Genomic DNA, 24,594 nt, shown 5'->3' with positions numbered 1-24,594 from the left:
TACAGTACACCAGATTAATGTTGATCGTCATGGTGGCATTTGAGATTGGAAAAGATTCAAAACACCATTGCTGACACATGTGGAAATTTGCCTTTGGCTTCACTGTGGCAGGGCTGAAAAACAGGCTGGACACAATGGATACAAAATCAAACAGAAAACATGTGGGCAACAAGCAGAGCTTCCCGGCATACTTGTCAATCATGTTCATATTTACAACCTGACCTGATGCGAGGGTAATTCCTGAATACATTCCTTCTTTGTTTCAATCTGAATGTAATCCTGTTGTAATGTAAATCTCTTTATTACTTAACTCCACACTGTAGACTCACATACAAATGTTTTGGTTGCTTTACGTGCATGCACACATGGTTGGACCCAGGAAAGAGAGAAAAAGAGGTGGGACTGACCGCTTCTGTCGGCTGCCCCTCCTCTCATGATCCGGGCCACGATGATGGCTCCCGTGTGTTCATCACGCCTTATCGTAGCTCCCTACAAAGCAATCAAAGAAGATCATTAAAAATTAGACAAACTGCACTGTATTTCCACTATATTTAAAGTTGCACTGTGGAAATGTCAAATGAGAATTGCCCAAAATGACAGTAAGAGGGCTTGAACTGCATAGAGGATGCTCAATGCTACCAAAACAGCTGATTTATGATACTTTCTGGACAAATTGCATACTATAATATATAATCTATGGTGCCTTGTTCAAGGGTTTGAATGCTTTTCAGGTGTATTGTAAGTACTGTATAATACAAAACTAAGGGGCAGTTAAAAGCAGTTGGTTCAGTTTACACACTGCTCATTTCAATTAAAAATAATATGGACCTCCTGTTATTTCTGTACCTTCCATTTCACATATATCTGTACTTACTTTATAGGAAAACAAAGATTAAGTACTTGCTAGTTACTGTAGAACAATTCTCAACACAGGCCACCAATAACATTAAACTTCTAAAGAGACAATGACATGGCATTTTATCTTCTTTGGTACACTATACATATAAATGATTTTGAAATATGTTTTTCTGTTTGGATTAGACACAACACAGTTAGGGCTCAGTTTAATCCATAAACCGTGGGGAAAAGATGAAAGGTGTGTTTACATCTTCAGTATAGTACCTAGTAAATTCTACTTAGTTACATTCCATCACTAGTTATTCAAGATTTTGACACTAAGATTTTCATTTTTACTGCAAATGAGCATCGGTCAACTTGATTATTAATAATTGGTATCAGTATCAGCCCTGCAACAACCATATCAATCGATCCCAAATATTAAATAAAATGATCCAACAGCTGCACACTTAATAATCGAAAAGGATGGGTAGAATATTATGTGAATTGCTCTGTTTTAATCATTCTGTAGCAGTAACCTCTGCTGTAGTAGGGGCAGGAAGGATCGATGTCTTGACAAAAACAGCTGGAGTAGACCGAAAAGGGTGAGGGTCAGACAGGCACGAGGTAGTGGACTCAGGACACACACACCAACACACACAGTTGCTCAAGCCCTCTCCGTCCTCCTTTATGGGCTTGATGCTCAGCCAGAAAGACACACCAAGGACAGTGTTTACACTTCCTTATTTGAAATGACAGTGTTGATAATCGTCTTTCCTGCACAGTTCTGTAGGAGGGGGGACTAAGCCTCTACCTACCAGACCACACCTAAACTGATAAAGAGGCCTCAATCAGACCTGCTCAGCCTCTTCCTTTGTCTGCTGCAGCATGTTGGTCTACATGTGGTGTCACCTCTCATCTGCAGTTGACTGTGAATTTGATGCATTATCTGAGTAAGTTGTTAAGTTTGTGATAGTTATTGCTGTTTTTTATGGTAAATTAGTAATTGATTTGATTTGAGTAACACTTGAATAGATTTATTACTTTGTTTCCTCATTGTTTTCCTTTGCCTTCAAGCCTTTAAATTATCTGTCCGTCAACTACCCTGTGAAAGGACAATAAATGATTGAACGCCTCTCATCTCTGGTCCTCATGTTTTAACGGGTGTGCCAGTGCAGAAGCACTTTAAGTAACCCATCTACCCAGCTAACAAACAGTCAAGTTTTTACATACAGTGTTCAGTTGTGATGCATTTACTGGTAAACCCAAATAGCCATTTCCTTTGACAATAAAACATGGAACAGGAAAGCAAACTGCTACCCAGTGTGTGGCGTCATCCTCACTCTAACCATACAGATGAGCTGTCTATGTCGACATAGTTTGTCGTGGCTGCAACTCATCCTTCCATCCTCTCCTTGCTCCTATTCCCATCATGCCTAACAATTGATTTTATTTCTGTTGCAAAAAAAGATGCAGGCTTGAAACCGTCCTCGCCCCCCACCCTTTTCAGCTGTTGTAATCTATTGCCGCGCAGGTCGAGTGCAACAACAGTTTCCAATGTGTCATGCTACTTCGGTTTGTGTCATTTCCCTGTTTGCCTTCCTCCGACCCAAAGTAGTTCAAGCTACTACGATCAGTGGGAAGCAAATAAGGAGATGGTAAAAAATAAAAACAGCTCCTTAAAGACCAAAAGGAGGCTCTGGTTTGTGCCACTTCGCCTGTACCATTAGCATGTCATCTTGGTTGTTTTCACGACCTATTCACACCTAATGGTTTTCCTCCTAGATAATGGTTTCCTCAAGGCCTTTGGGGTGTGAGATGGAAACAGGAAACGACATGAAGATAAGACAGTGTGAGAGTCTACAAAGAGTTGACCTAATAGAATAATTGGGCTAATTAAGGAAACCCGAGAGGGTGCAGTAGGAGAGGGCTCAGCGAAGCAGGTCAGTGAGAGGGGAAGGCACTGTTAGACAGCAGTGTCAGGGTCACATATAACCCCTGAGTGTGACTTAAAGCAGCTGCCTGTGATGCAATGGCCCCCAGACAGGCAGAGAGAGAGACCTTTTGTGCGTGTGTCTGAAAGAATAGAGAGCTGAGTGGAAAGAGACGGACTGTGACAGACAATGGGGTGGGTTCGGGAGTCTGCAGGAAATCTCGCAGGAGTATTCAGACATGTGGTCATTAACTTCTCTCTTTTTCAGGCTGGCTGATGGCCAGTAGGATGATGGATGTTTTTATTGTGTCCCTGAGGGTCCTTGGTGGCAGTCTAAAGGCTAACCAAACAGCAGAGAGACAGCCTTGGACTCTGTAATGACAATAAGTTGTCTGCAAAAAACTCCACAGACGTACTCTACACTGCATGTCTATGGCTATCTATGGAATATGCTCACATATGGTGAGTAGACTTAAATTGTGTTTTGACAAATGGCTTAAATCACATATAGAAACCATGATGCCATTTAGAGGCACCACTTTCACGACTGCTATTGCAATTGGCAATGGTGATTATAGAGCAGCACATTTAGCATGTAAATATGAATGGATGGGATCGTGAACCCAAATCTCTGGGGAGCAAGGAGACCATTTTATCCCCATTCCAACTACCATTCTTTATGTGCTTTCACACCAGTAGAAAAGCAAAGTCAGGTATCAATGGACAAATTTTCTCTTGCTTATTTTCTTTTTACGCTTCACTGACTCTTTACGAGGAATAACTTGAAGCTGCAATCATTTTAAAGCCTTTATTTCTATACGATTCTCATCTGACCTACTGCCCTTCAACGTGATGGGCCTACACAGACCAGCTAAACCAGCAGCAAGGGAGTTAGGGATTCATAAAGGCCTCCCTTCATAATCTGGACAGCCCCAGTCTGAACTCAGCCCTGCTACGGTAGCCAAATGAGCTCTGTCTGATAAGAAAAGTGGAGGGAGGCCAAAACGCTCCAGTGGCAGCACGAGCGAGCCAGACTGGAGCATAAGTGGAAGAGCAGAGTCAGGACTGACAAGTTGACTGGGAAGGAGGTGAAGGAGATAGACAGAGGTTAAATGAGTGGGGATCGGTGTTGAATGCAAGAGTGTGTGTGAATGAGTGACTGAATAAGAAGAAAATATACCATAAAGGGATATAATGGGAGATCAAGATAACAGACTGGAAGAGGGATTGAGAGGAACAAAGAAAACAAAAGGGATTGAGATAGAAAACACATAAATACTGGCCTTGTTTGAACAGAGATTTTCACTAGAACTAATACTCATCTCAACAAGTCCTTTACACTGATATTACATTTTCTTTTACATATACAAGTGAAAAACTTAACCTATCACCCTGGGCTTACCAGTGGCAAGAATGAAGGCAGTAAAACTGTCCCTCAGACAATAAATTATTTCATCCAATTGGTAGATTTATCTGACTGCCAGATTTAAGATTCTAAGAGTAACATTTCTCATAACAACACAAAAATGGATATTATTTGGTTATGCATAGATTGCGTTGCTTTTTGAAGGCTGGAACATGCTTCTCCAGGCTGCGCGTAGGTGAAGCAGTTGAGATGTGTGTGTTGGCTCCTCTGCAAGCCTCTCCAACCTATGGTTACCTATAACAACTTTTGCTGTGTAGGTTCACAAATGATTAACGTTTGTCTTCGTAGAGGCATAACATCAGCTTTAGGTGAAAAACAAAAGAGCAAGATATAACTTAGAAACAAAAACGGAAAAGAAAAGTTCTTGTGCAGAATTCACTAGCCTCACAATTCGATTAAGATTCTTCGGGCTTCCTGTAACAGTTATTTTTTATGGCTGTAGACGTTAACTTCAGGTGAAAATGGCTAACGTGATTAGTAATTGTTGTGAGGCAGAGGTCACGCTCAGCGTGGGTCTCGTCCAGTTCATGCTTCCCAGCAAGTTCATAAAATCTGACATGCTCCCCAAGATGTCCGTTTTAAAAAATACGAGGTGAGTTTTTTCACTCACAGATGATCTCTGCCTCCCTCCGACATACATCCTACATCAGTAATGTCCACCCACAATACAAAGCATGGAAGCAACGTTGCGACGTAACTTTACTGTCCGGCTGAGGCTGGCGCATCAACCATCAACATAAGCTACAGACTCGCGATTATGCTCCGTCTCTGCATCGCAATGCGTCTTATAATCAAGCAATTTCCCCCACCTCTAATCTGCATGTAGTAAAGTACAGTACAAGATGACAAAAAGGAGCCAAGGACAGGACCATTGCTCAAATGACCACAAACTGTTGGAATAATAACTCCTCACATGTTCATATCTTTCTTTCACAATTCCCAACTTGGATAAAGGCCCTTTTTCCCCAATCCTTGATAATAACAAATGTGCCACACTTTCCCTCCACCTTATTACAATCTATAGTAAGCCTAGATTCTGTCAATCCCCCAGGGGTACATCAGCCTCTCCTGGAGGCCTGACGAATGCCTTGGAAACACTACGAGGCATCTGGAACAAGGTGTGCAAATCCAACCTCCTGAACTCAACATCACCCACCCCCCGTGCCTTGATACCCTATGGGTGCTATCATCAGCATCCAGCCATGCATGGCCACTAATGAGGAGTCCCTGCTCTGTTAAACAAATACATAAACAGTCAGGCTAGAACCTAAATAAGCTCCATGATGTGTGTATGTGTGTGAGTGTGTGTGTGTGTGGGGGGGGTACATAGGGGAGAAACACGGTAGGTAAAAACCCTCAAGCACCACAATGTGCTTCCTGGTGCAGCAGCTAAGCATTAGCACGAACTGATGGCTAGGTTTACGCCGAGGCTTCAACTCCCACTGGCACATAGAAGCCATGGCAGACTTGTACACGGAAACAGTGCAGGAAATCAGAAGGGGAATGTCTACTTCTGTCAAAGCACATATATGCATGAGTGGCAGCATATTGAGGTGTGTTTTTGTGTGCATGCAAGCGTGTCTGCGTGTGTGTTTCTATGAGCGTGTAGCCACGGGCTCCTACCTGAAGTCAGGCCAAACAGGCCCGAGAGAAACCTAAAAAGACTGGATGATTGATGCTGGACAGTCACTGAGCCTGATGAATGGGCTACTTAACCATCAGTCGAGTGGCTCAACTATGCTATTTGCACAAAAAAAGATAGCATGGAGAGAAGAAAAACATGGTAGAAAGTGTTTCTTGGATGTTAGGGACTGTTTATCTCTTGTTGCCGTTTAACTATTGCCGCAGTTTTTCCTTTAGATGACTGTAAAAAAGAGACCCAAAAGAGCAAGTATCTCTAGAAATGAAACATCGAAGGACAAAAGTCAATAACAGAGACAAGAGGGGGGTCATCTTGGATTGAGGAGGGCCTTCTAGCTGTGGTCAATTAGTTACCAGTAAGGCGATCCGCCTCTGCTCCTTACGTGATCAGCTCCATATGCAGCTGCTGCTCCCAGCTCTATTCCTCCATTTTTAACACATATATGCCTCTGATTGTTATTGCTGGGCTGGCCAAAACGCAATGGCTTAGTCTCCACTGTGTGATGAGGAGAACTGGAGCAACGCTTGTCTGTATCAAGCCATGACCCCTCCCAGTGCAAGCACTGGAGCACACACGCTGAAATGGCAGCCACATTAAGTATGTGATGACAAATGGCTCACACCTCATACAGTGCAGAAAAAAGGAGACAATATGGACTGAGATTTGGATCCCCTGAGTTTTGGATCCCCTCATGTTTGAAAGTGTGTGTTTATTTGAGGGAATGGAATGGAGGCATGATCGTCCAGAGAACTGTCAGCGCACAGCAGCGCCATGAAACTTCAGCAGATAAGAGGAGTAAGACAAGCTGAATGTTGGATGTCTCATCACGTTAGCTTGGCTTGGATTGGCCGAAATGAGTTTCTGGCAGGTGAAGTCTTTATGGGGCAATTACAGTGCCCTTTGGCTGATGGACTGGATAGATGGCTGGATGACAAGATGGAAGCTGGCTTGTATTCTACTGGTTGTATGGATGATGAGAAGGCTGGCTAGTGCTTGGCCTGGCTCATCACATGTCTCGGCATCTAGGGTAGGCTATGTGTGGCCTGTCTACAGTGAAAAAGGAGGGTCCAAGGATCTCCTTACCTTAGCCATGGCCACAACTAAAGCCACACCACAACTCCTAACCCGCCAGGGAAAACAAGCACGGTGCTCCGTTCCGTAACAACTACTCAAAACATCGCCCCACGAACCGAACACTGTAGCATTTGACAAACATTATTTCTCCCTCCAAATTGAGAGTGACAAGGGAAAACAAACGCGAGTGGCCCGGGCAGAGAGGCCAACGTGTTTTGACATGATGTCACTTAACAGCAAAAGTGTAACGACAATAAACTCCTGCCGACTGCTGTGTTGACTGCTATGTTTAGAGGTATAAATACAAGTGTAGTGGAAACACATGCTGGTGTTCTTCACACCAGATGTTGACCATGGAAAAACGAAATACAAAGTGGGAATGGGCCTCCTGGACATTAAAATACAATTACCTCCAATCATATCTGGTGTTGGAGTGTGTCATTTCATCTTACCTCACTGAGATGGCACAGAGCCCCCGCACACATAACACACATGACCATTCCACACACCCGAGGTCAGCATATTTATGAGTTCTTACACACTTCCTCAAACGCCAAACACTCCAGTGCTGCTCAGAAAGAGTAAAATCATGTAATATTAGCGTATTCAGTCATGATCAGAAAATCCATTTACTGTTATGGGCACCTATAAAGATTAATACAGCGCTGTAAAGAATTAGCAGGAGCCCAGATGAAAATCTATATTACTGTTGCGTAGAGGGAGAGAAGAGAACGAAGCTGGAGAGTTGTGAAAGGTACCCAAGGTTTTATGTCAAATGATTTTTCTAGCTGATGCAACAGAGCTCCCGCTGCAGACCAAACCCCCTCTGGGTGACCTGTTGCATGCCTTTCCACCTGTTTTATTAAATGACTTGTGAATGCAACTAATAAAAGCTACTACCCCCACCCTACCTGGTCTCCGTCTCGCACTAAAGCAGGCTCTGGTTTCCCTTTTATTTCCTTAACCCCGGTCTTGACCTAAAGTCGTAATTAACAAGTACACTGAGAAAAAGGAAAATTGCAGGTCATTATTATGATAATTATGCTGAGCAGGAGCGATTCCAGGGGAAGCTGCCAGGTAATGTAATGCAGAGGGCCCTTTGACGGACCGGCTTACCTTCATTTTTCTTCCTCCACCCCCTCTTTCCTTTTCCTCCTCTGTCTCTTTAAACCTTAATGTTAGAGCAAGTCATTACCCGGTTGCTATGAAAACACACTTAAGAGCCCACCTCAACCCTTCAGACAGGTGCTGGTGATTTTGGGTGTGTGAATCTGTGAGGCTATCTCTACAAATGTGGGTATTTGTTTCCATACTGTCCACATGAATCACCATGCAGACTGAGTGGGATCGCCGTCTCCTTGCTATAAGCTGGACATTGCCAGATATTTAGTCATTATGTGCTGTGCTGTATGTGTGTGTGTTGTCTTAGAGCCCTGAATGAGCTGTATGAGCGCACACAAAGAGACAGTTGTGTCATGGAGAGAGGTCTATCGCTGCTCAGGGATTGTTTAGTGTTTTCCCTGTCGTTATCCCAAGTAAAGAAAACAGCACTTTCACATGTCACTTCTCATTTCCAAATTGCGCTGGAGAATCTGGGCCGCCGAGGAGTGCCCGGCCCGATGGGCAACAATGGCTGCATTCAGTCTCCGAGCTCTCTGGCTGTTGGAACGCCAAGAGGAAAAGAGCAGGAGTGCCAGGATGTGTGTCCACGTTTATGATTACACATGATAGGAGGAAGATGTTTTATTTAAGAGAGCTGTGAGATTAAGATCTGGGAATGCCTCAGATGTGGCTTTGGAAGCCATGTGTGTTTTCACATTCACAACTCAACAGGCTGCAAGGGTGGTGTAACAGCTGCTGGACTGAGTGTTGTACAAGCACACGCATATGAACAGGAACCAGGGTTTTCCATGTGTACAAATCGGTCATTTTTTTAATGATTTCTGCATCAATGTAATGAAGTACATTGGTTTGCAAGGTATTGTGATTTACAGGATCAGCCAAAATCCACATTCCTATCTGCTTATTTTATCCATAAGTTTCTGAATTAGTTTGCCACAGTTTTATGAATATATTTAATATTGTATTCATCTTAATTAACACATAATAACATATTGTCCTATACATAGCCTCATAAAATAGCACTCAGCTGCTCAAAGCTGCGGTGATAAACTGCAACAGACTTGATAACGATGGTGGAACATTGGAGAAAAATTAAAAAACTGATGCTTTTAACAATACTTTTTAGCAGTTTTCATTTATGAGGTTGAGAAAGTGCAACAGATTTCCCGGATAAAAATGGAAAGGCTTATTTGCGGATATATAATTTTTGTCTTAATGACAAAGCCAAAATGCACTCTGTTACTTTGTATCTCATTTTACAATGGTTATTTTATTGGTGTCCAGCGACTTATAACTTAAACCCAATAAAAGCCTTATAAATTACATCACCCTTTCAGCAAGTATCTCCGTCAGCGAGGAGCCAAATAGTCTTTCTACTCCCTGCTTTGACACAATTCTGGCTCTTACTTGATAGCTAGTGACTGGCCAGTAGCCTTAAGGTTAGAGAATTAAAAAAATACAATAACCAATATGGAATTAAAAGTTGCTCAACTATGCTATTAAAAGTGTTTCTGTGTCTCAACATGACAAATTCTGGATCATTCCCATTAAGCTCAAATCACCACTCACTTTCATTTACAGGACATACTATATATGTATGTAAGCTACTTAACAATATGTGTTTCTGCCTTAGCAGTTTTTAATTCCATAGCTCACTAAATACAACAACTACACACTATACATTCTGTCGAGGCACACATAACGCACTCTGTGGTAACAAATTCCCCCTCTGGAGACAAAAAAATCTATCCATGTATCTTTAGGTGCCATATGTAAGAATTTGAGTTAAAACATTCAAAATTCAATATTATTAGTCATTAACTAAAATTATCAACAGAATGTGAGGAAATAACAGTTTTGACGAACCAGGTAACCCCAGGCCTGAAAACCTCTTTCTCCCAGCAGTCCAAAGCTCCTGTGCTAGTGGTGTAAACACACTACCCCCTGGTAGTCCAGCTAGCTGCAGGGCTAACTGAGCTAACAAGCCAACAGTAGCTTCAGTCATGGATGTATAAAAAGAATACAGTAAGCAGCAGTTAGCAGTTACTCTGGTGAAATGCTGGCCCTATACAGTCGTGGCCAAAAGTTTACATACACATGTAAAGAACATGTATATCATGGAAGTCTTGAGTTCCAATCATTTCTACAACTCTCATTTTTCTGTGATGGAATGAGTGGAAGACATACTACTTTGTCAGAAAAGAAAAATTCAACAATGAATATATCATACTGCAGATCTTCTGAAAATGTGACCAACTTTTTAGTGGCTGCCTTAACAACCAATTGTTTAATCATTAACAATATATGAAATATGATTCCATTAGAAAACAGTTTTAACCACTGATTTGATCTATGTTGATGCAAAATCAGAGAAGGCTACAGTAGGAGCTAATAGAACAGATAAAGTAGCGCAAAGTTACTTGAATGACAAACTTAATGACACAAAATACTTTGTCTGTCACTATTCAGCAACTGGCCCAACAAAATCCAACCCATATTGAGGCTACTAAATTGCAAAATTGTAATAACATCAGTTTGTATATATAATGTAATTTGTATTCTCTAAATTACAAAAACAAACTCATAAACATAACATAAACATAAGCTCTTGGTAGATATACATTATTATAATCATGCTATGCAAAAACAATAAATAAATAAATTATATCCATACAATAATATTAAGTAGTGGGCAGTCGACCCTATGCACGCACAACATGACACAGTGAAGCGCGTCAACACCAGCAGTGCTCCCACTTGTCCATATGTTTTCGAGCATGATGCTCCATCTTTCATTGCTGTGCTTCCAAGACACTGCAGCCTAATCCATCAAGTGAAAGATGTATTGCTTTTAAAGCAGACGTGTCTATCTGTAAAACACAAACACATGTGCCGTCTGCCTTAATCTCATTAGCTGCACCATTAATTCCCGGCCGGTGTCATTATTTTCCCCTTGCTTTCCTCATTCTGATGTAAACAGACAATAAAAAAGTCCCTCCTTTAAAAACGCATACATCTATTTAGTCTGTTCCTTTGATAACTGTCTCAATCAGGAACTTTTCTCCAAGCTTTTCAGCAATACTTGCGTTTGTATACATTCACACCAAAACAGTTTAAATACGTAATCATGTGAAGGTATTCAGACTAAGTTGAGAAGGACACTGACTGCAACTATCTGGATGAATGTGTTCGTGAAGGCTTCCAGAGAAATGGAATCAGAGCAGCCGTGATCCGACCGTCCTATTTGTGTCAAAGAGGGGAGGAGGTCCAACTGCTGCAGATGAGAAAAGCATGGCATGTCAGATTGCCAGTAGCTCATACCAGCAACTGCCATTCATGGAAAACTAACGTCGTCACGAACTGAATCGATCACAAGACTTTCCTGTCTCATCGCAATTATCAACTCCCTTATTAAGTCAAGGAAATCCACCAACATCAATCATGAAGTTGGAACTTTTACAAAAACAACGTTGGACATGCCATCCTTCTTTGTATGTGCAGCAACTGCTATAGCGCTCCAGTTGTGGGTCTGTAATAAGAAGTCCAGCCTATCCACAGGTATCCAATGACTGGGACTGCTAGGTACCCTGCTCAAGTTGTTGTACAGCCGTATTAATAGCTGTTGCCAGGGAGGATGCTGTGTAGGTTGGCACTGACAACTGGATGGCACCAACGCTGCAGTCTACGGTTTCCATTTTGTTGCCTCCAGTGACACCCATCCACAGTGGGAAAACCAATCCTATGTGTGCAACAATTACACAGAAACGAGAGAAAAAACTGAGGAGAGGCAGGAGAGTGATAGAGGCTGACACCGATCCTGTCACATTCCTGGCAGCAGGAGTTTTATAGCTGCTAATGATGCCTAACAGGCTGTGATGGAAGAACTGAGGGAGAAAGGGATGGATGGAGCATCAATTTTGCATCAGTGAGAAATTTGCACAAATGCATAACAGGAATGTGAAAAGGTGCAGGAAAAGCTGTACTCCTGAACAACAGGTGTCCATATAGACACAGCAGAGAAGGGAGAAGGGAGGAGTTGTTACTTTAAGGGCAATGAAATGCATTAAAATTTAAATGCACCTTTTCATCACCTCAAATAAGGGTGTTGCCAAAATAAAAATAATATACAAGAATGACTAGAGAAATGGGTATGATAGCAAAACCAGATGAAAGAGAGTGGAAGCAAAAGAGACTCTGAGAAAGAGGAAGATGGCACGCTAGTAGGAGGACGACTAAGATGAGAAGTGTGGGAGAAGTGAATGAACGGCACTCTCACACTTACGAGAGTCGGTACCAACAGAGTGGCAGCGAGCAAGCCGGCAACTGACATATAAAATGAACGAGAAAACAGCCGGGCATACGCGGCCAGCATCCCTGAGTCTGCTATTTACATCTGCGTTACTGGATTTCAAGAACATCCAAATGACAGGAACAGTGCAAGCCACAGCCTCTAATGTTCTCACATCATAGTGACAGTCACCCCGAGCAGTTGTGGTGTACCCTTCTGTGGGCACTGGAAGTCATCTTTTGCTTTTTAACACATTTTGCGTATGTGAGGATTTGGATTTTCCAGAATGCTTTGAGATGACACTGTGGCTTCTTCACAGCAAAGAAATCTGACTTAACATGTTCTTTAACCATACATTTATGCAACGATGATTACAAAAAAAATCATTTTCTTAGTACTAAGAAAATGACACTTAAATCCAGACAAATTGGTGATTAAATGTTTCATTAACAAAAATAAAAAGCGTAACACTTCATAACTTTATAAAGTGGACATATTTGTAGCTCATGCTTTAGGCCTCTCTCGCTCCTCCATGTCTTTTTTTCTGGCTGGGGGACATGAGTTGCGTAACACCAGAGCATTCTGATTTCCTCCAAATTTTTGTCTACAGTTCTCCTATTAGTCAGTCTGCACTCAAGCCCTTCATCACCGGAGGCTGAAACTTCACCCGTATATCAGCTACAATGGGACTGACGCAACCCCCTTAACATTTAAATTTAGACCCCCACCAAAACTGTTCTGACACCTTATCCAAAATAACACGTTCTTTCAATAAAAAGAGAAGGCTGGGTTGATGTTTTTGTCTGCACGCACATGTTTAGTCGGAACCCAATTATTTAATTGTCCTAACACTTGAGCTAATAAATCAGTTGGATTGGAAAGCAGCAGGAGATTTAGCCTGCTAGTACGACAGAAAACGAAAGGGGAAAAAAGACAAAGACGGAGGGAGCTAGGTTTCACAGTTTCACTGAAATGTGGCATGAAGTCACACTCCGAGAAATGATAGCAATTAATCACAGCTACTGAATACAATCCATTCAACTAATGATAATTAAGTTAACGGATGAGTCATAAGGAACGGGGCCTGCTTGCTAACTACAGCCCAGTCCCCAAAATGTCCAGAACTACAGAATGAGACAAAGGACCACGGAGAAAATGAAAGAGAGCGAAATAAGGGGAGACCAACAAGGAAATCAAATATTGTACAGCCGCATTGTAATGATGTCAAGTTTGAGATTTTCAGGCTGATTATAGGAAATTGCAAAATAAAGGGCACATCCGAAATCAATTGCAGCATTGCACAATTAGAGGGTTTTTTACTGGTTAGCGGAACGGCTGTGACTTCACCATGAGCATCTGACGCGCAGGCTGTTCACTCAATGTACGATTTAACTTCATTAGGGTCAGTTTTCATTCAAGCATGTACAGGATGGCAATTGTCAAGGGCCAGAGGTAAAAGCAGAACCTTCAAATTTACTCTCAAATTAGAGGGTCACAAATTCAGAGAAACTGCACCTCCACAAATGAAAAGGTAACATTAGTTCTTTATGACTAACAGGACCATTTCACACCAAGTGCAACATTTTGATGTACAGTAAGTTAGTGCCATGTCAGCACATTTAGTATAGTTGTAGTAGTATGTGCATGTGGTGCTACAGAGTAAGGCGCTGTTCTGCCGGAACACTAAATGATAATTTTATTCAGAGCCAGTTAGATTTTTATGTTGCTCTTGTGTTAAAAAAGATAATGATCAATAAAGACGTGAGTTAATTTACATAGCAGCCAATGGTGTGATGTATCCAAAACAAACAGAATTTTTTTGACTAAAAGTTCAGAAGTGAAAATATGGGAAAAGGTTTATGAAGAAAAACAAAAAACAAAAACTATTTTAAAAAAAAAACTAAAGTATGATGATGCTGGTGCACTGCTGTTGATGCTGTGTAACCTCTAGTTTTTCTTTTGTGGTGGAGCAAGTAAAAGTTTGAGAAGAAATGGTGCGTCAGGGGAAAAAGGGAGCTGCATAATGCTAAATGGTAAGAACAGAGATACATGAAGGCTGTGGAGTGAAGTATGTTCATGTTTTACTGCAAATCTTTTTTTCTTTTTTTAAATTGCAGCTGACAAAATATGAGAGGTTAATGGGTTTCAAAATTATTGCAGAACATAAATTTGCTCTGAAAAGGCTCTTAGCCTAGCCACAATACGTCGCCACTGTAGAAGTCCTGTTGCATGTTTACTACAGCACGTTTTAAATTCCCACAGGAACTATTTGACAAATGGGAGCCTTACTCTCTGGGGACACATTCATTCTTGAGTGGTCACAAGACAGACAAGAGTCATAGGTTCTGACCGAAGATGTGCAGATGCAAATAGGATGATGGAAGATGCAAACATAAGCCTTGTTTCCACCAAGCAGACCAGTTTAAGTTCGGCTTTTAGTTTGTTACACATTAGAACTGTTATTTTTGCTTTTCCAGTATCAAATGATTCAAGTTGACCTTCTCTTTGTGTCTACAGTACAAATATAAGACCACCACACATGACAATTTTGAGATTTCCAACTGCCACAATAGCTGCACTTTAGCATTCGTTGTTTTCTTTCATGGACACACAGGGAAAAATATGGCCTGCATTAGAAATCCTACTGTTGTCCACACCACAGTCAGGCCTAAATTATAGCTGTAAGAGATTATGGGCGGCAGTTGTGCCCTGTAGATCCTAAGGGTGGTCAGAGGGCAGCTAACATGGAAGGAACTGCTCTACAACAACGGGCTGAAACTTTCTTCCCATTACTCAAATGCGTAAGATGTCCTTTTATAATTTAATTTGGTTTTCACTGCTGTGTAAGACGATGCAATGGCAAATTTAGTAGCTTCTGATAACGCATTTATGAATAAAATGTGTTGTCTAATGCAAGTTGGAAGCCATCATGACTTGAATTTTATAATTCTGAAGCATCAAAGCCAGACGGGAGTGAACAGAATTTAATATACTGGTAGAAAACTTGGATGCCATTGCAAGAATATTGCGGTGATAGTGATGATATATTGTATTCAAAGAGCCACATGAAATGAAACCTCTTTTAAATTGGAGCAGTATTTATAAAACTGACCTTGTATTGAACCCTAAAAGAACACTGGAGGCACAGCACCTTCTCTATTTAGATCCAGTCTCTTTGAAAATGTGCACCCCAACCTCTAAACTAAAACTGAACCACTATATCATAACAAAAATATATTCTACATAATTAACACCTTGAATATTGTATATCATACACAATATCACACATCATAAATGTGTGTGTGAGATGTTCTCAGGAGCCAAATCACTGAGACAAAAAAAGAATCCAGTCTTGTAATGGAATAACACCAGCCAGATGATTAAGCTGAAATGTGTAAATCACATCATGGTTTCAGGGAATGTGATCCAACATCAGACTTGGGAGAGTGCCGGAGCAGGAAGCGCCCGCGACAATGTGCGCAGAGAGAGGGAACGAGAATTCCTCCAAGCCACATTATTACGTCCTGCAGCTCTACAGAACATGCAACAGGCAGGAACCCAAAAATGGCTTAGGTGTGTTCCTCCTTCCCTCCGGGTGTGGTGAGAGGAGTGCGCCGGCCTGGAGCCAAGATGGTGGTCAGGGAGAAAACCACAAAGTGAAAATAGAGGCGGCCGGGGCCAGGACACGTCCAGCACAGATCAAAGGTGGGCGGGGCTTCAGCACACAACAAAGTGCTATGATGACAGATGGAGGTCTTAGACAAGCCATGGAGGACTTGAGTAGTGGAGTGTTTATGTGTTGCAGAAAACCAAGGTCAGTCAAGAGAATTCAGGAATCACATCATTAGAAAAACAAAGATAATCATGCAGCGAAGCTGAAAAGATAAAGGTATGTAGTGCAACCAAACCAGCACTAATTAGGTTTGGTGGGGTTACAGAAGCTAATTCCCAAATGCACCTCACTAGCTGACAAGACCGGGGGAATTCATGGAACATCATTCATCAGACAAAGCATACAAACACCCAGGGTGCTGAGGGGTGGAGGGAAAATGAGAATGCCAGCAAATATGTTGCTTCCACATAGTTTCGAGCTCGTGACCCAGACATATGGGTGGTTGTTGCCGTCTTGGACGACGTCTGAAGAGCGTGGACGTGAGAAGCATGTTACAGTGAGGGAACAAAACTGACCATGATAGAGCCATTCGCAGACACTGAGCCTTGACTGGCTGAAAATACTCTCAGCCAAGAGCAGGGTAATTGTGGTTAGTTTTGGTGTGCTTACAACTTCAAGGTTGTGGGTTGGATTTCCACAGGCAAGTACTTCAAAAACATGTATGGTATTGGCTTGACCTCTAGTGTGGATACAGCTTTGATACAGGAGGTATTCAGAAATTCAGGGATTAGTGAACAAAGCCTAGATAGCAGGATTTTTATGGAATTAGGATGTTAACCTGATGACAAATTTATGTTGGAGACATAATGTGCTTCAGGTATTTTTATACCTTCAATGAAAGCCAACAGTAGAAGAGAGAATGCAACTCAATCCAGGGATTTTGTGGCCTTTACACCTACATCCTTTTAAACAAACTTAACTTCCCAAAACCATCATCTTTCAAACTTCTAGGAGCTGCTGAAAACCACATTTTTTGCAAATCAAATAAACAATCTCTCAAGATGTCGGGCAAAGTTACTTACGAGAGGTTCCTTGTTTTTGACGAGTCTTATGATTTTCACCGAATCCTCATCGTCATCAATGTCTTCAGGGAGTGGAGGTAGTTCAGGGTCGTAACTCTTCTGGGCGACAGAGTCATGGACCGACAGTAGGCTCTGGAGGAAGGAGAGGCACAGAGGGATAGATTGGGGGAAAGAAACAAGAGGAAAGGGTTATCAGTCAAACCATAAAGGCCTTAGCTTAACCTCGATCTAATTAGCAAAATAAAGTATAGCTATACATGCTATTAAGAGTTGAATCTATCATTTCTTTCTCTGAGCATGGCAGAGAAAAGGCAGAGACTGCAGGGAGAAGGGTTATGAATAGGGGTGTCTCCCTCAAATGCTGGGTGATGTATTTGTAAGCTTTCAGAGCCAAAACTTGAAGCTACATGCTTCAGGGGTGGGGGGGTGGCAGGGTGTTGTGGCAACCTTGGCCACCGTTTAAGCTTTCCAGGGCAAGGTGGCGAACACTCCGAGAAGCAATGCTCTGCACTGTTTGGCAGCAGGCTCAAAGTAATGAAGTTCTCAGTCGCCTCAGATATTTCACACGTTCATGAGCAGACACAAAAAAGAGACGGGACGCAGACAAGAATGATGCCATTGAGACATTCATTTTTCAAACTATTTAACGACTCCATGTCCGGACCAAGATGCAGCTGGACGCGTGCTGCTTTTTCCGTAGTTGAGGAGGGGAGAGAGAAGTGAGAAAAACATCTTCCACCCCATGTGCCAGACAAAAGTAGGGAGAAAGAGGGAGAGAAAGAGAGAGGCAGAGAGAAGGATATGGTGAGAAGAGGAGCAGTGTGTTTTATGACATGGGAGCATGCTGCAGTACAGCGTTCAAGATGTTGCTAACTGGGAGCAGATGAGAGGAGGAGACACAACTGGAGCTCTGTGGCCGGGAGCCACTGAGAGACAAGCTGACCAACACACATACAAATGCACACACACAGTTTATGTTGTATACTTATGAGGACCCGGTTCTATTTATTCCCTTAGTTGTATCCTATAACCTTAAAGGATGATTCTTGTTTATTCCAACTTGGGTTATTTTGTAGTTTTAGTCATCATTTCCTATCTGGATTACTAACTATTCTAATTGTGGAGCAACCCTGTGGCCTAGGAGTTAGGGGTACCAACCATAAATCACAAAGTGTGGATCTTGCGTCATTTCCAGACTGTTTTTCCTCAAATTTCCTGTCATCTGTTCACCGTCCAATTTGTCATAAAGGCATAAATTCCTTCCTGCAAAAATTGATAAATGACATTCTATTAAGATAATTGTCGAGGTTGTGGCAACATCACTAAAAAAAAGTCTATTGTGGCAAAAAACATGACCGGTCATTAGGGATACACAATATTGTAATTAAGCTGCTATCCGAAATTTTCCACCTCATTTTGGCCAATTGTCAATATCGATATTGATAATCTGCATAGTCTTATTGAGACTGCACACTGGCAGACGCAGACATACTATGCTTTTCAAAATGTATATTCAATGGGCAAAATAAGACAGCGGTTCCCGTTGGTGGGTGCATAATTAAAGTATCATCTTATCGGCCATATGTCATATTAGCAGAAATGTTCCTTCCTAGTCAATGCCGATATTTCATTTTAAAGCCTTTATTGTTCGGTTGTAATCATGTATCCCTAAGTGGTCAGGAAACCATACTGTTTTTAAACAAAGCCCCAGGTAAGTCAAAGTCACTTACAAAGGAAAACAGAGGGAAACGCTAAAATTATTACATTGACTATTTGAAAATACCTTGCCTACGTTCAACTTTGACCTATCATTCTTACAGTTATTGTGCACATAGTTTTCCTGAGCATTTTCAGTTCCACCTTTCAATTAAGTGGTTTAAAATAATACCGTCTTGTTAACAAGTTGTATGATGATCTGACTAATTTAGTCTCTCATTTGTTTCCAGATCTTCTCTCATCTTGTTGTTTGTTCTTCTAAAATTTGTTCATTTCTCAGAAAAGCCTAACATTGTGTTCCTGGCTTTCATCTGTACCGTACATAAACACACACTTTGTTATGTATTATATGTCTGGTTATGCTGTCATTAAGGTATTGAAATATTCTTTTGGAACACTGGAAAGAAAAATTGTTTGCAGATGAGGACAATAAAAGTAAACTGAATGGGAAAGTGATCCCAAACCTGTGTTCAATACAGACAGTATTTTTTGTTGATAGCACCATGTGAAGTCATGGACAGACAGTTTGCAGTTGCAGTTTCCACATTGTTGTGATGAAGTTCATGATGTTGCATTCTGAGACTCTGTGAACCACATGTGAACATATATGACTTTCAAGCAGCTATTGTAAGTGAAAGGAAGTATCATTCTATTCACAGACTGATAAAATACCACAGGCCAAATATTTACAGAAGAATGTTTACCCCTTTGTGGCCACCACTTTTTTTTCCTAAACCTTTTTTCTCACATAGGTAGCATACAATTAGGTTGGTAAATTAGCATTATATCAAATCAAAGTTCAGAGTTTTCTGAAAACATCCTTTGGTGGAAGCTGGCCCATGCTGTGACAGCAAACCTGGAGAAAAGTCAGGACTTTTTTTTTATTTGAGGTTTGATACGTGTGGTGCTGTGGTTCTCTTTATGGTGCCTGACTGTAAGTCACATCACCTGATCTCGGTCACTACCAAATATGGGACAGCCAGGCGCTCATCAGCCTCTCAGCAGGGTGGGACACCTCATACTAGAGAAAGCAGGACTACAATGTTTGTTGGCATTATGCAGCGGTAGTTTCGATATAAAGAGATTGGAGTAGTGCTGAAACAATTTGTCATTCAAGCTAAAAGTGACCTGACACAGTGATTTGCTAATTGATGAAGCCCTTTTGATTTTTCTTCTTTACCTCCACATTCTTTCCCATTGCTATTTGTTAGTCATTTGTCTGATTTTAACCTGAAAACTGAAACTCAACTTTAACTCAACTGTTCAAGTCATGAATCAAGCACACCTGTCATTAAAATGTCAAGCATTTGCCAGATCCAGTTTGTCAAATGTGAGTTTCTCTGTTTCATATTACAGTAAACTGAAAAACACTGCATTTTTTAGACATCATGTAGGCTCAATGTTTGATCCATGAACACACAAACAACTAGAATGGCGCTCAGTAGCGTGCATACCTCCGCCAAGGCCCAACAGTCCTCTTTAATTCAATCAAGTTTCATCCAATATCATTCTAAATGAAACCATTTACCAGATCTAGCATCTGCATCAAATTGCACCAGCTACCTAAATATGCAAATCATCAAATCTATGCATTATTTCCTGAGAAATTAATGTAAATGTCAAAAAAACACCCTATGTCGCAATATTAAAGATTGAGTCTATTCTAAACCATCCTCCATCCAAGCTGCCAGTTGCGGTTTCCTCTGAACTCAATCCATCAGGCCTAATATCATGACCTGTGCGTGTCCTCTCATCTATGGCACTTCCTTAAATCTGGCATGGCTCCCCACCGCCACATTCGCCCCATGGCCATGCCTAACAACCCGTAACAGAGCCACAGCTAATTCCTTGTAAAAACTTTCAAGGAAGTAGCAATAACAGCTGTATGTTAATAGATAGCACATGGTACATGCCCTGGCTGGTGACCATTGACATGTGAGCACAACTACACAGGTACAAATGTTTTACACACAGACACTGAGGTCTCTGTATGGAGGCTTTCTTCCTGGGCTGATATGAGTCAGTGGGTCTTGTTATGCCTCGGTGTCTGTGAATTAGCCGCCTAATCAAATATAGAGTTATATCCTTGTATAGGCCTTGCGGAAAAGGCCTGAGGAGGAGAGGAGAGAGTGAGAGACAGAAAGAAAAATGAAGGGAAGCGAAACCACCCTTGTTTTCCAGGCATTCCGTCGTTCTTTCTTGGTTCGTGTGTTTGTGTTCATTAGGCATAATAGGGATCCTAAAAAAACAGATCACTGAGCTTGACTAAATAAACCAGCTTGTACATTCCTGGCATTGGCCTCTCATTACAGCCCTGTCGGCCCTGTCACCAGCCCTCTCGTTTTTCAGCCGGCGGTGCTGGCTTGATGTAGGGTAACTGCTCTCCACAGGTGGGAAGGACCCTGCTGTGAGTGTTCAGCCTTGGAGACACTGCTGAAGGCCAGCTGGGATTTGACACTCTCGCCCACCCTCTGTAAGCCTTGAACTTCAGCGGGCACCACCCCGAGTCAAACACATTCTGCAAGTGTGTTTACACACCTACCTCCATACATGCCAGTGGTAACAGCCAGCCATCATAATTGGCACTTTCATCACTGTCAGTATTAGTCTTGCTGAGGGGGGCTAATATGGGTGAAAGTAGTTTTTGTGTGAATCATAAAAAAGAGAAAGTCTGAGGCAGAGAGGGAAGGAAAGAGAGAGAAAGGAAGCGAAGGAGAGGGGAGTTTTAAAGAGCCTGATTTATATCCCCACCCGAGGAATGGATCATTTCAGCCATAATTAAGAGTGATACAGTTACTATCGTACAGAGACGCCATTCAAAGGCAGCAGCCATCTGCTTGTGTTTTACACCCCCGGCCCTGTGATTTACACTGAGGCTGGCTGGTACGGTATCAAGTGCCCTGGAGGACAAATGGAGACAGAAAGAGAGCAAAGTTCAATATTTTATTCTTGAAGCCCACATGCTGCCTACGGTTTGAGACACAATGACAGGAATATGCAAAGAGCCTCCAATACCTCAGTATGTTACAGCCCAAGCCCTCCCTCCAAACCAAGATGCTGGAACTAATCTATCGCTGACCCAATGTCCCCTCTGAAGACAGCGGGAGCATTAAGGCCAGCTGTTTAAGGCCCAGACACTCAGAGGCTGGTGATGGATTCGAACCAACACAGTAGAGAGTAGAGTAGAGGCCATGAAGTGGGTGAAGAAACCTTGTGCAAGTGTGTGAACATATCAATCACTCACTTTGACAAGATCTGGATGCTTTCCTCCATAAAAAGGACATACTGCAGTACTTGAATGACCTCATAACAGACAAATAAGGCAACAATGCTATTTTATATCAAAAAGACAAACACAGCAGAAGATCCAGGAATTGTGAATTAAAAATAGTCAGTATGTTTTGATGAACAGATTCTCAAACTGTTTGGTTGTGTTCTATAAGGTTGTGGTTGTTGTGGCATCTCAAAGCCATCAAGTGTTTGAAAAAAAGTTGTATCATATCCCAGTTCATTGTTAAAATACCAATGCTAACTATAGGTCGCCTTCTTTGGCCTCATTTGCTTTTGAGCTTCTGCTGTTGGCCAGCAGTAAGGGAAACAGTAGCTGAATATTTTCCATTGTTTGGTGTGGAATTGTTTGGCTGACCTCATTCTGCACTGGAGTGGTGGTCGGCTGACTGACAACAACTTAATATTGGTGAGGCTATTCCTGAGTAGACAAAGCAGAAGATGGTCACACTGGTAGAAATTTAATTTTTTTAAAAAGAATCTTAAAATACTGTCAAAAGGTTCAGGTGAAAAACTGCTCAGGAAACAACTTCACAAATACATAATGACAAATATGAAGCATGTGACTTAAACATCCATTGAAGCTCCCACTCCATCGAAGAGACAAAAAATAGTGGCAGACTAAAACATCAGAGCTGTGTGAAGAAATAAGACCGTAACATTCCTCAAATTATTCTATGACACAGACAGGAATGCCATATTTCATACGCCATAGAAATTTGACTCGCACTCATTTAATGACGTCATCTTGTAAGGCTGGGTAGGTTTCCAGTTTTGCGTGTCCAGTCCGGTCTATGAGCTTCAACTAGTTTGATTTTGTGCCAACTGACTGATCCAGCATTTGTCAGGTGAACATCAGGTGGAGAGAACTAGCAGCATGTGGCTAGTTAGCAGAAGCCCTGGGATAGCCGATTAGCTCAGCTGCATTGATAATGTAGTGCTTATGTCGTGTTATGTTTTCCTTGAGTCTACTACGCTATGGAACCACTAAGGGGACATGAGAGAAAACAAAAAAATCATTCTTCAAGAATCAGAATCAATCGTTTCTGTTGAGCACAAGCTAATATCACAAGAGCACAAAAAACACATCTCGTGTCCTTATTCCATTTTCCCCCCTACATTGGAGCAAAACACAGGATTAAAGGATGAGTTACTTTCTTGTGCTCACAGGAAACTAAATGATTTTGTTTGTTTTGCCCATGTCTCCTTCGTACAACTCAGACCAACATCCAACAGAGACGTGTCCCAAACCCTATCATCACAGTGGATGAGAACAAGTATTCATTTGGTTTTTTTTGGGTTTTTTTTTTAGACAATTTCTCGAAATTTGGCCATAATTGAACTTAAAAAAGTTGCCCCCTTCGGTTGAGAGTTAAAAGTCTGTTGACATATACTGGTGTGCACTTCTCCACTACACTTCAGCAAATGTAAGAAATTGAACCACTAACAGTCAGCACAACAAGATTTTCAGGGGGTTTTAAGTTGCCCTTTTAATCTAAATAAGACTATATTCCATGCCTCAAACACTCAAATCATGAGTGTTGCCGAACTTCAATCTGCAAAGAACACAAACAAGACAGACACACTAATTCAAGCTGAAAGGTCAGCTTAGGTTCAGGGTAAAGGCTTTGAGACTGACTCTGGGGCTGAAATCGACCATGGTATAGATTTTAAGTGAGATGAGAGAAGATGCAGGGACAAATTCCCTATTTGCTTGTTTAGATCAAAGCCAACTGGCAATACTTCATTTTTATTTGATTTATTCCCAAATGTGAATGTGACCCCTAACTTAAAAAAGTCCATGAATCACATAAATTCAGAGAGGATGGGACACAACTGTCTGGTGAAGTGCCACCTGGTCCTCAGTCCTGTCTCCTGCATCACCTCTCCTCACCTCATCAGTTGAAGTTGCTGAGCTTCCTGATCGATGACTTTTACGAGCTCTGCGTTTTGATTGATTGACCTTTGCCACGGCAAATACCTCTGCTGTGAGCGTAATCAAAATAATAAACGCAAGATTACTGACACAGACACGCTTCATGGCGGGCGCAGTGATCATTTCCCAGCACATTTCACTTGACGGAGACAAAGTAGATCACAGCGTCATCACAAAGCAAAGCAGGAGAGCAAAGCTGTGATAGATTGCGGCCATTTCTCTTCAGGATAGAGGTTGTGTGACTGTGTATCCATCATCACATGTCTATGGTTGGTGACTGCTTGTTAAGTGTGATAAAATGAATATGTGACCTAATTTTCTCAAAGCTGTACATCTACTTTATTTGTTTCTTTATGTATATAACTGTATTTTTTTAAAGACATCAATCATTACATCGCCAGCATAGACACGCTGATCTGACTTGGTAAGCCTGATCCTTTTGGGAAGCCTGCTGCCTTTTCACAACCCTTGACACCAAGCGATGTTGAATTTATTGATGCATAGTGTGTGTGTGTGTGTGTGTGTGTGTGTGTGTGTGTGTGCGCGCGCGCGCGCGTTTGTGTATTGTCGTGGGGGAGGACTTCATACTGAGCTGTTGTTTCTGGCAGAGGCCAGATAAGCTTGACGACAGTGCTTT

The 24,594-nt window shown here is 41.7% G+C and overlaps 1 protein-coding gene across 1 annotated transcript in view; it reads right to left on the bottom strand.

Moving 5' to 3' along the window:
• mpp7a (MAGUK p55 scaffold protein 7a) overlaps nt 1-24,594 on the bottom strand; it is a 146,924-nt gene that overhangs the window by 47,739 nt on the left and 74,591 nt on the right. The window contains exons 6-7 of the mRNA XM_073488661.1: nt 17,018-17,149; nt 408-489 (exon numbers count right to left, since the gene is read on the bottom strand). Coding sequence (XP_073344762.1) covers nt 408-489; nt 17,018-17,149 — 214 coding nt within the window. The remainder of the gene's footprint in view (nt 1-407; nt 490-17,017; nt 17,150-24,594) is intronic.

The sequence above is a fragment of the Pagrus major genome, chromosome 19, assembly GCF_040436345.1.
Source record: "Pagrus major chromosome 19, Pma_NU_1.0".
Taxonomy (NCBI): Eukaryota; Metazoa; Chordata; class Actinopteri; order Spariformes; family Sparidae; genus Pagrus; species Pagrus major.
This window is presented reverse-complemented; position numbering and strand designations above follow the sequence as displayed.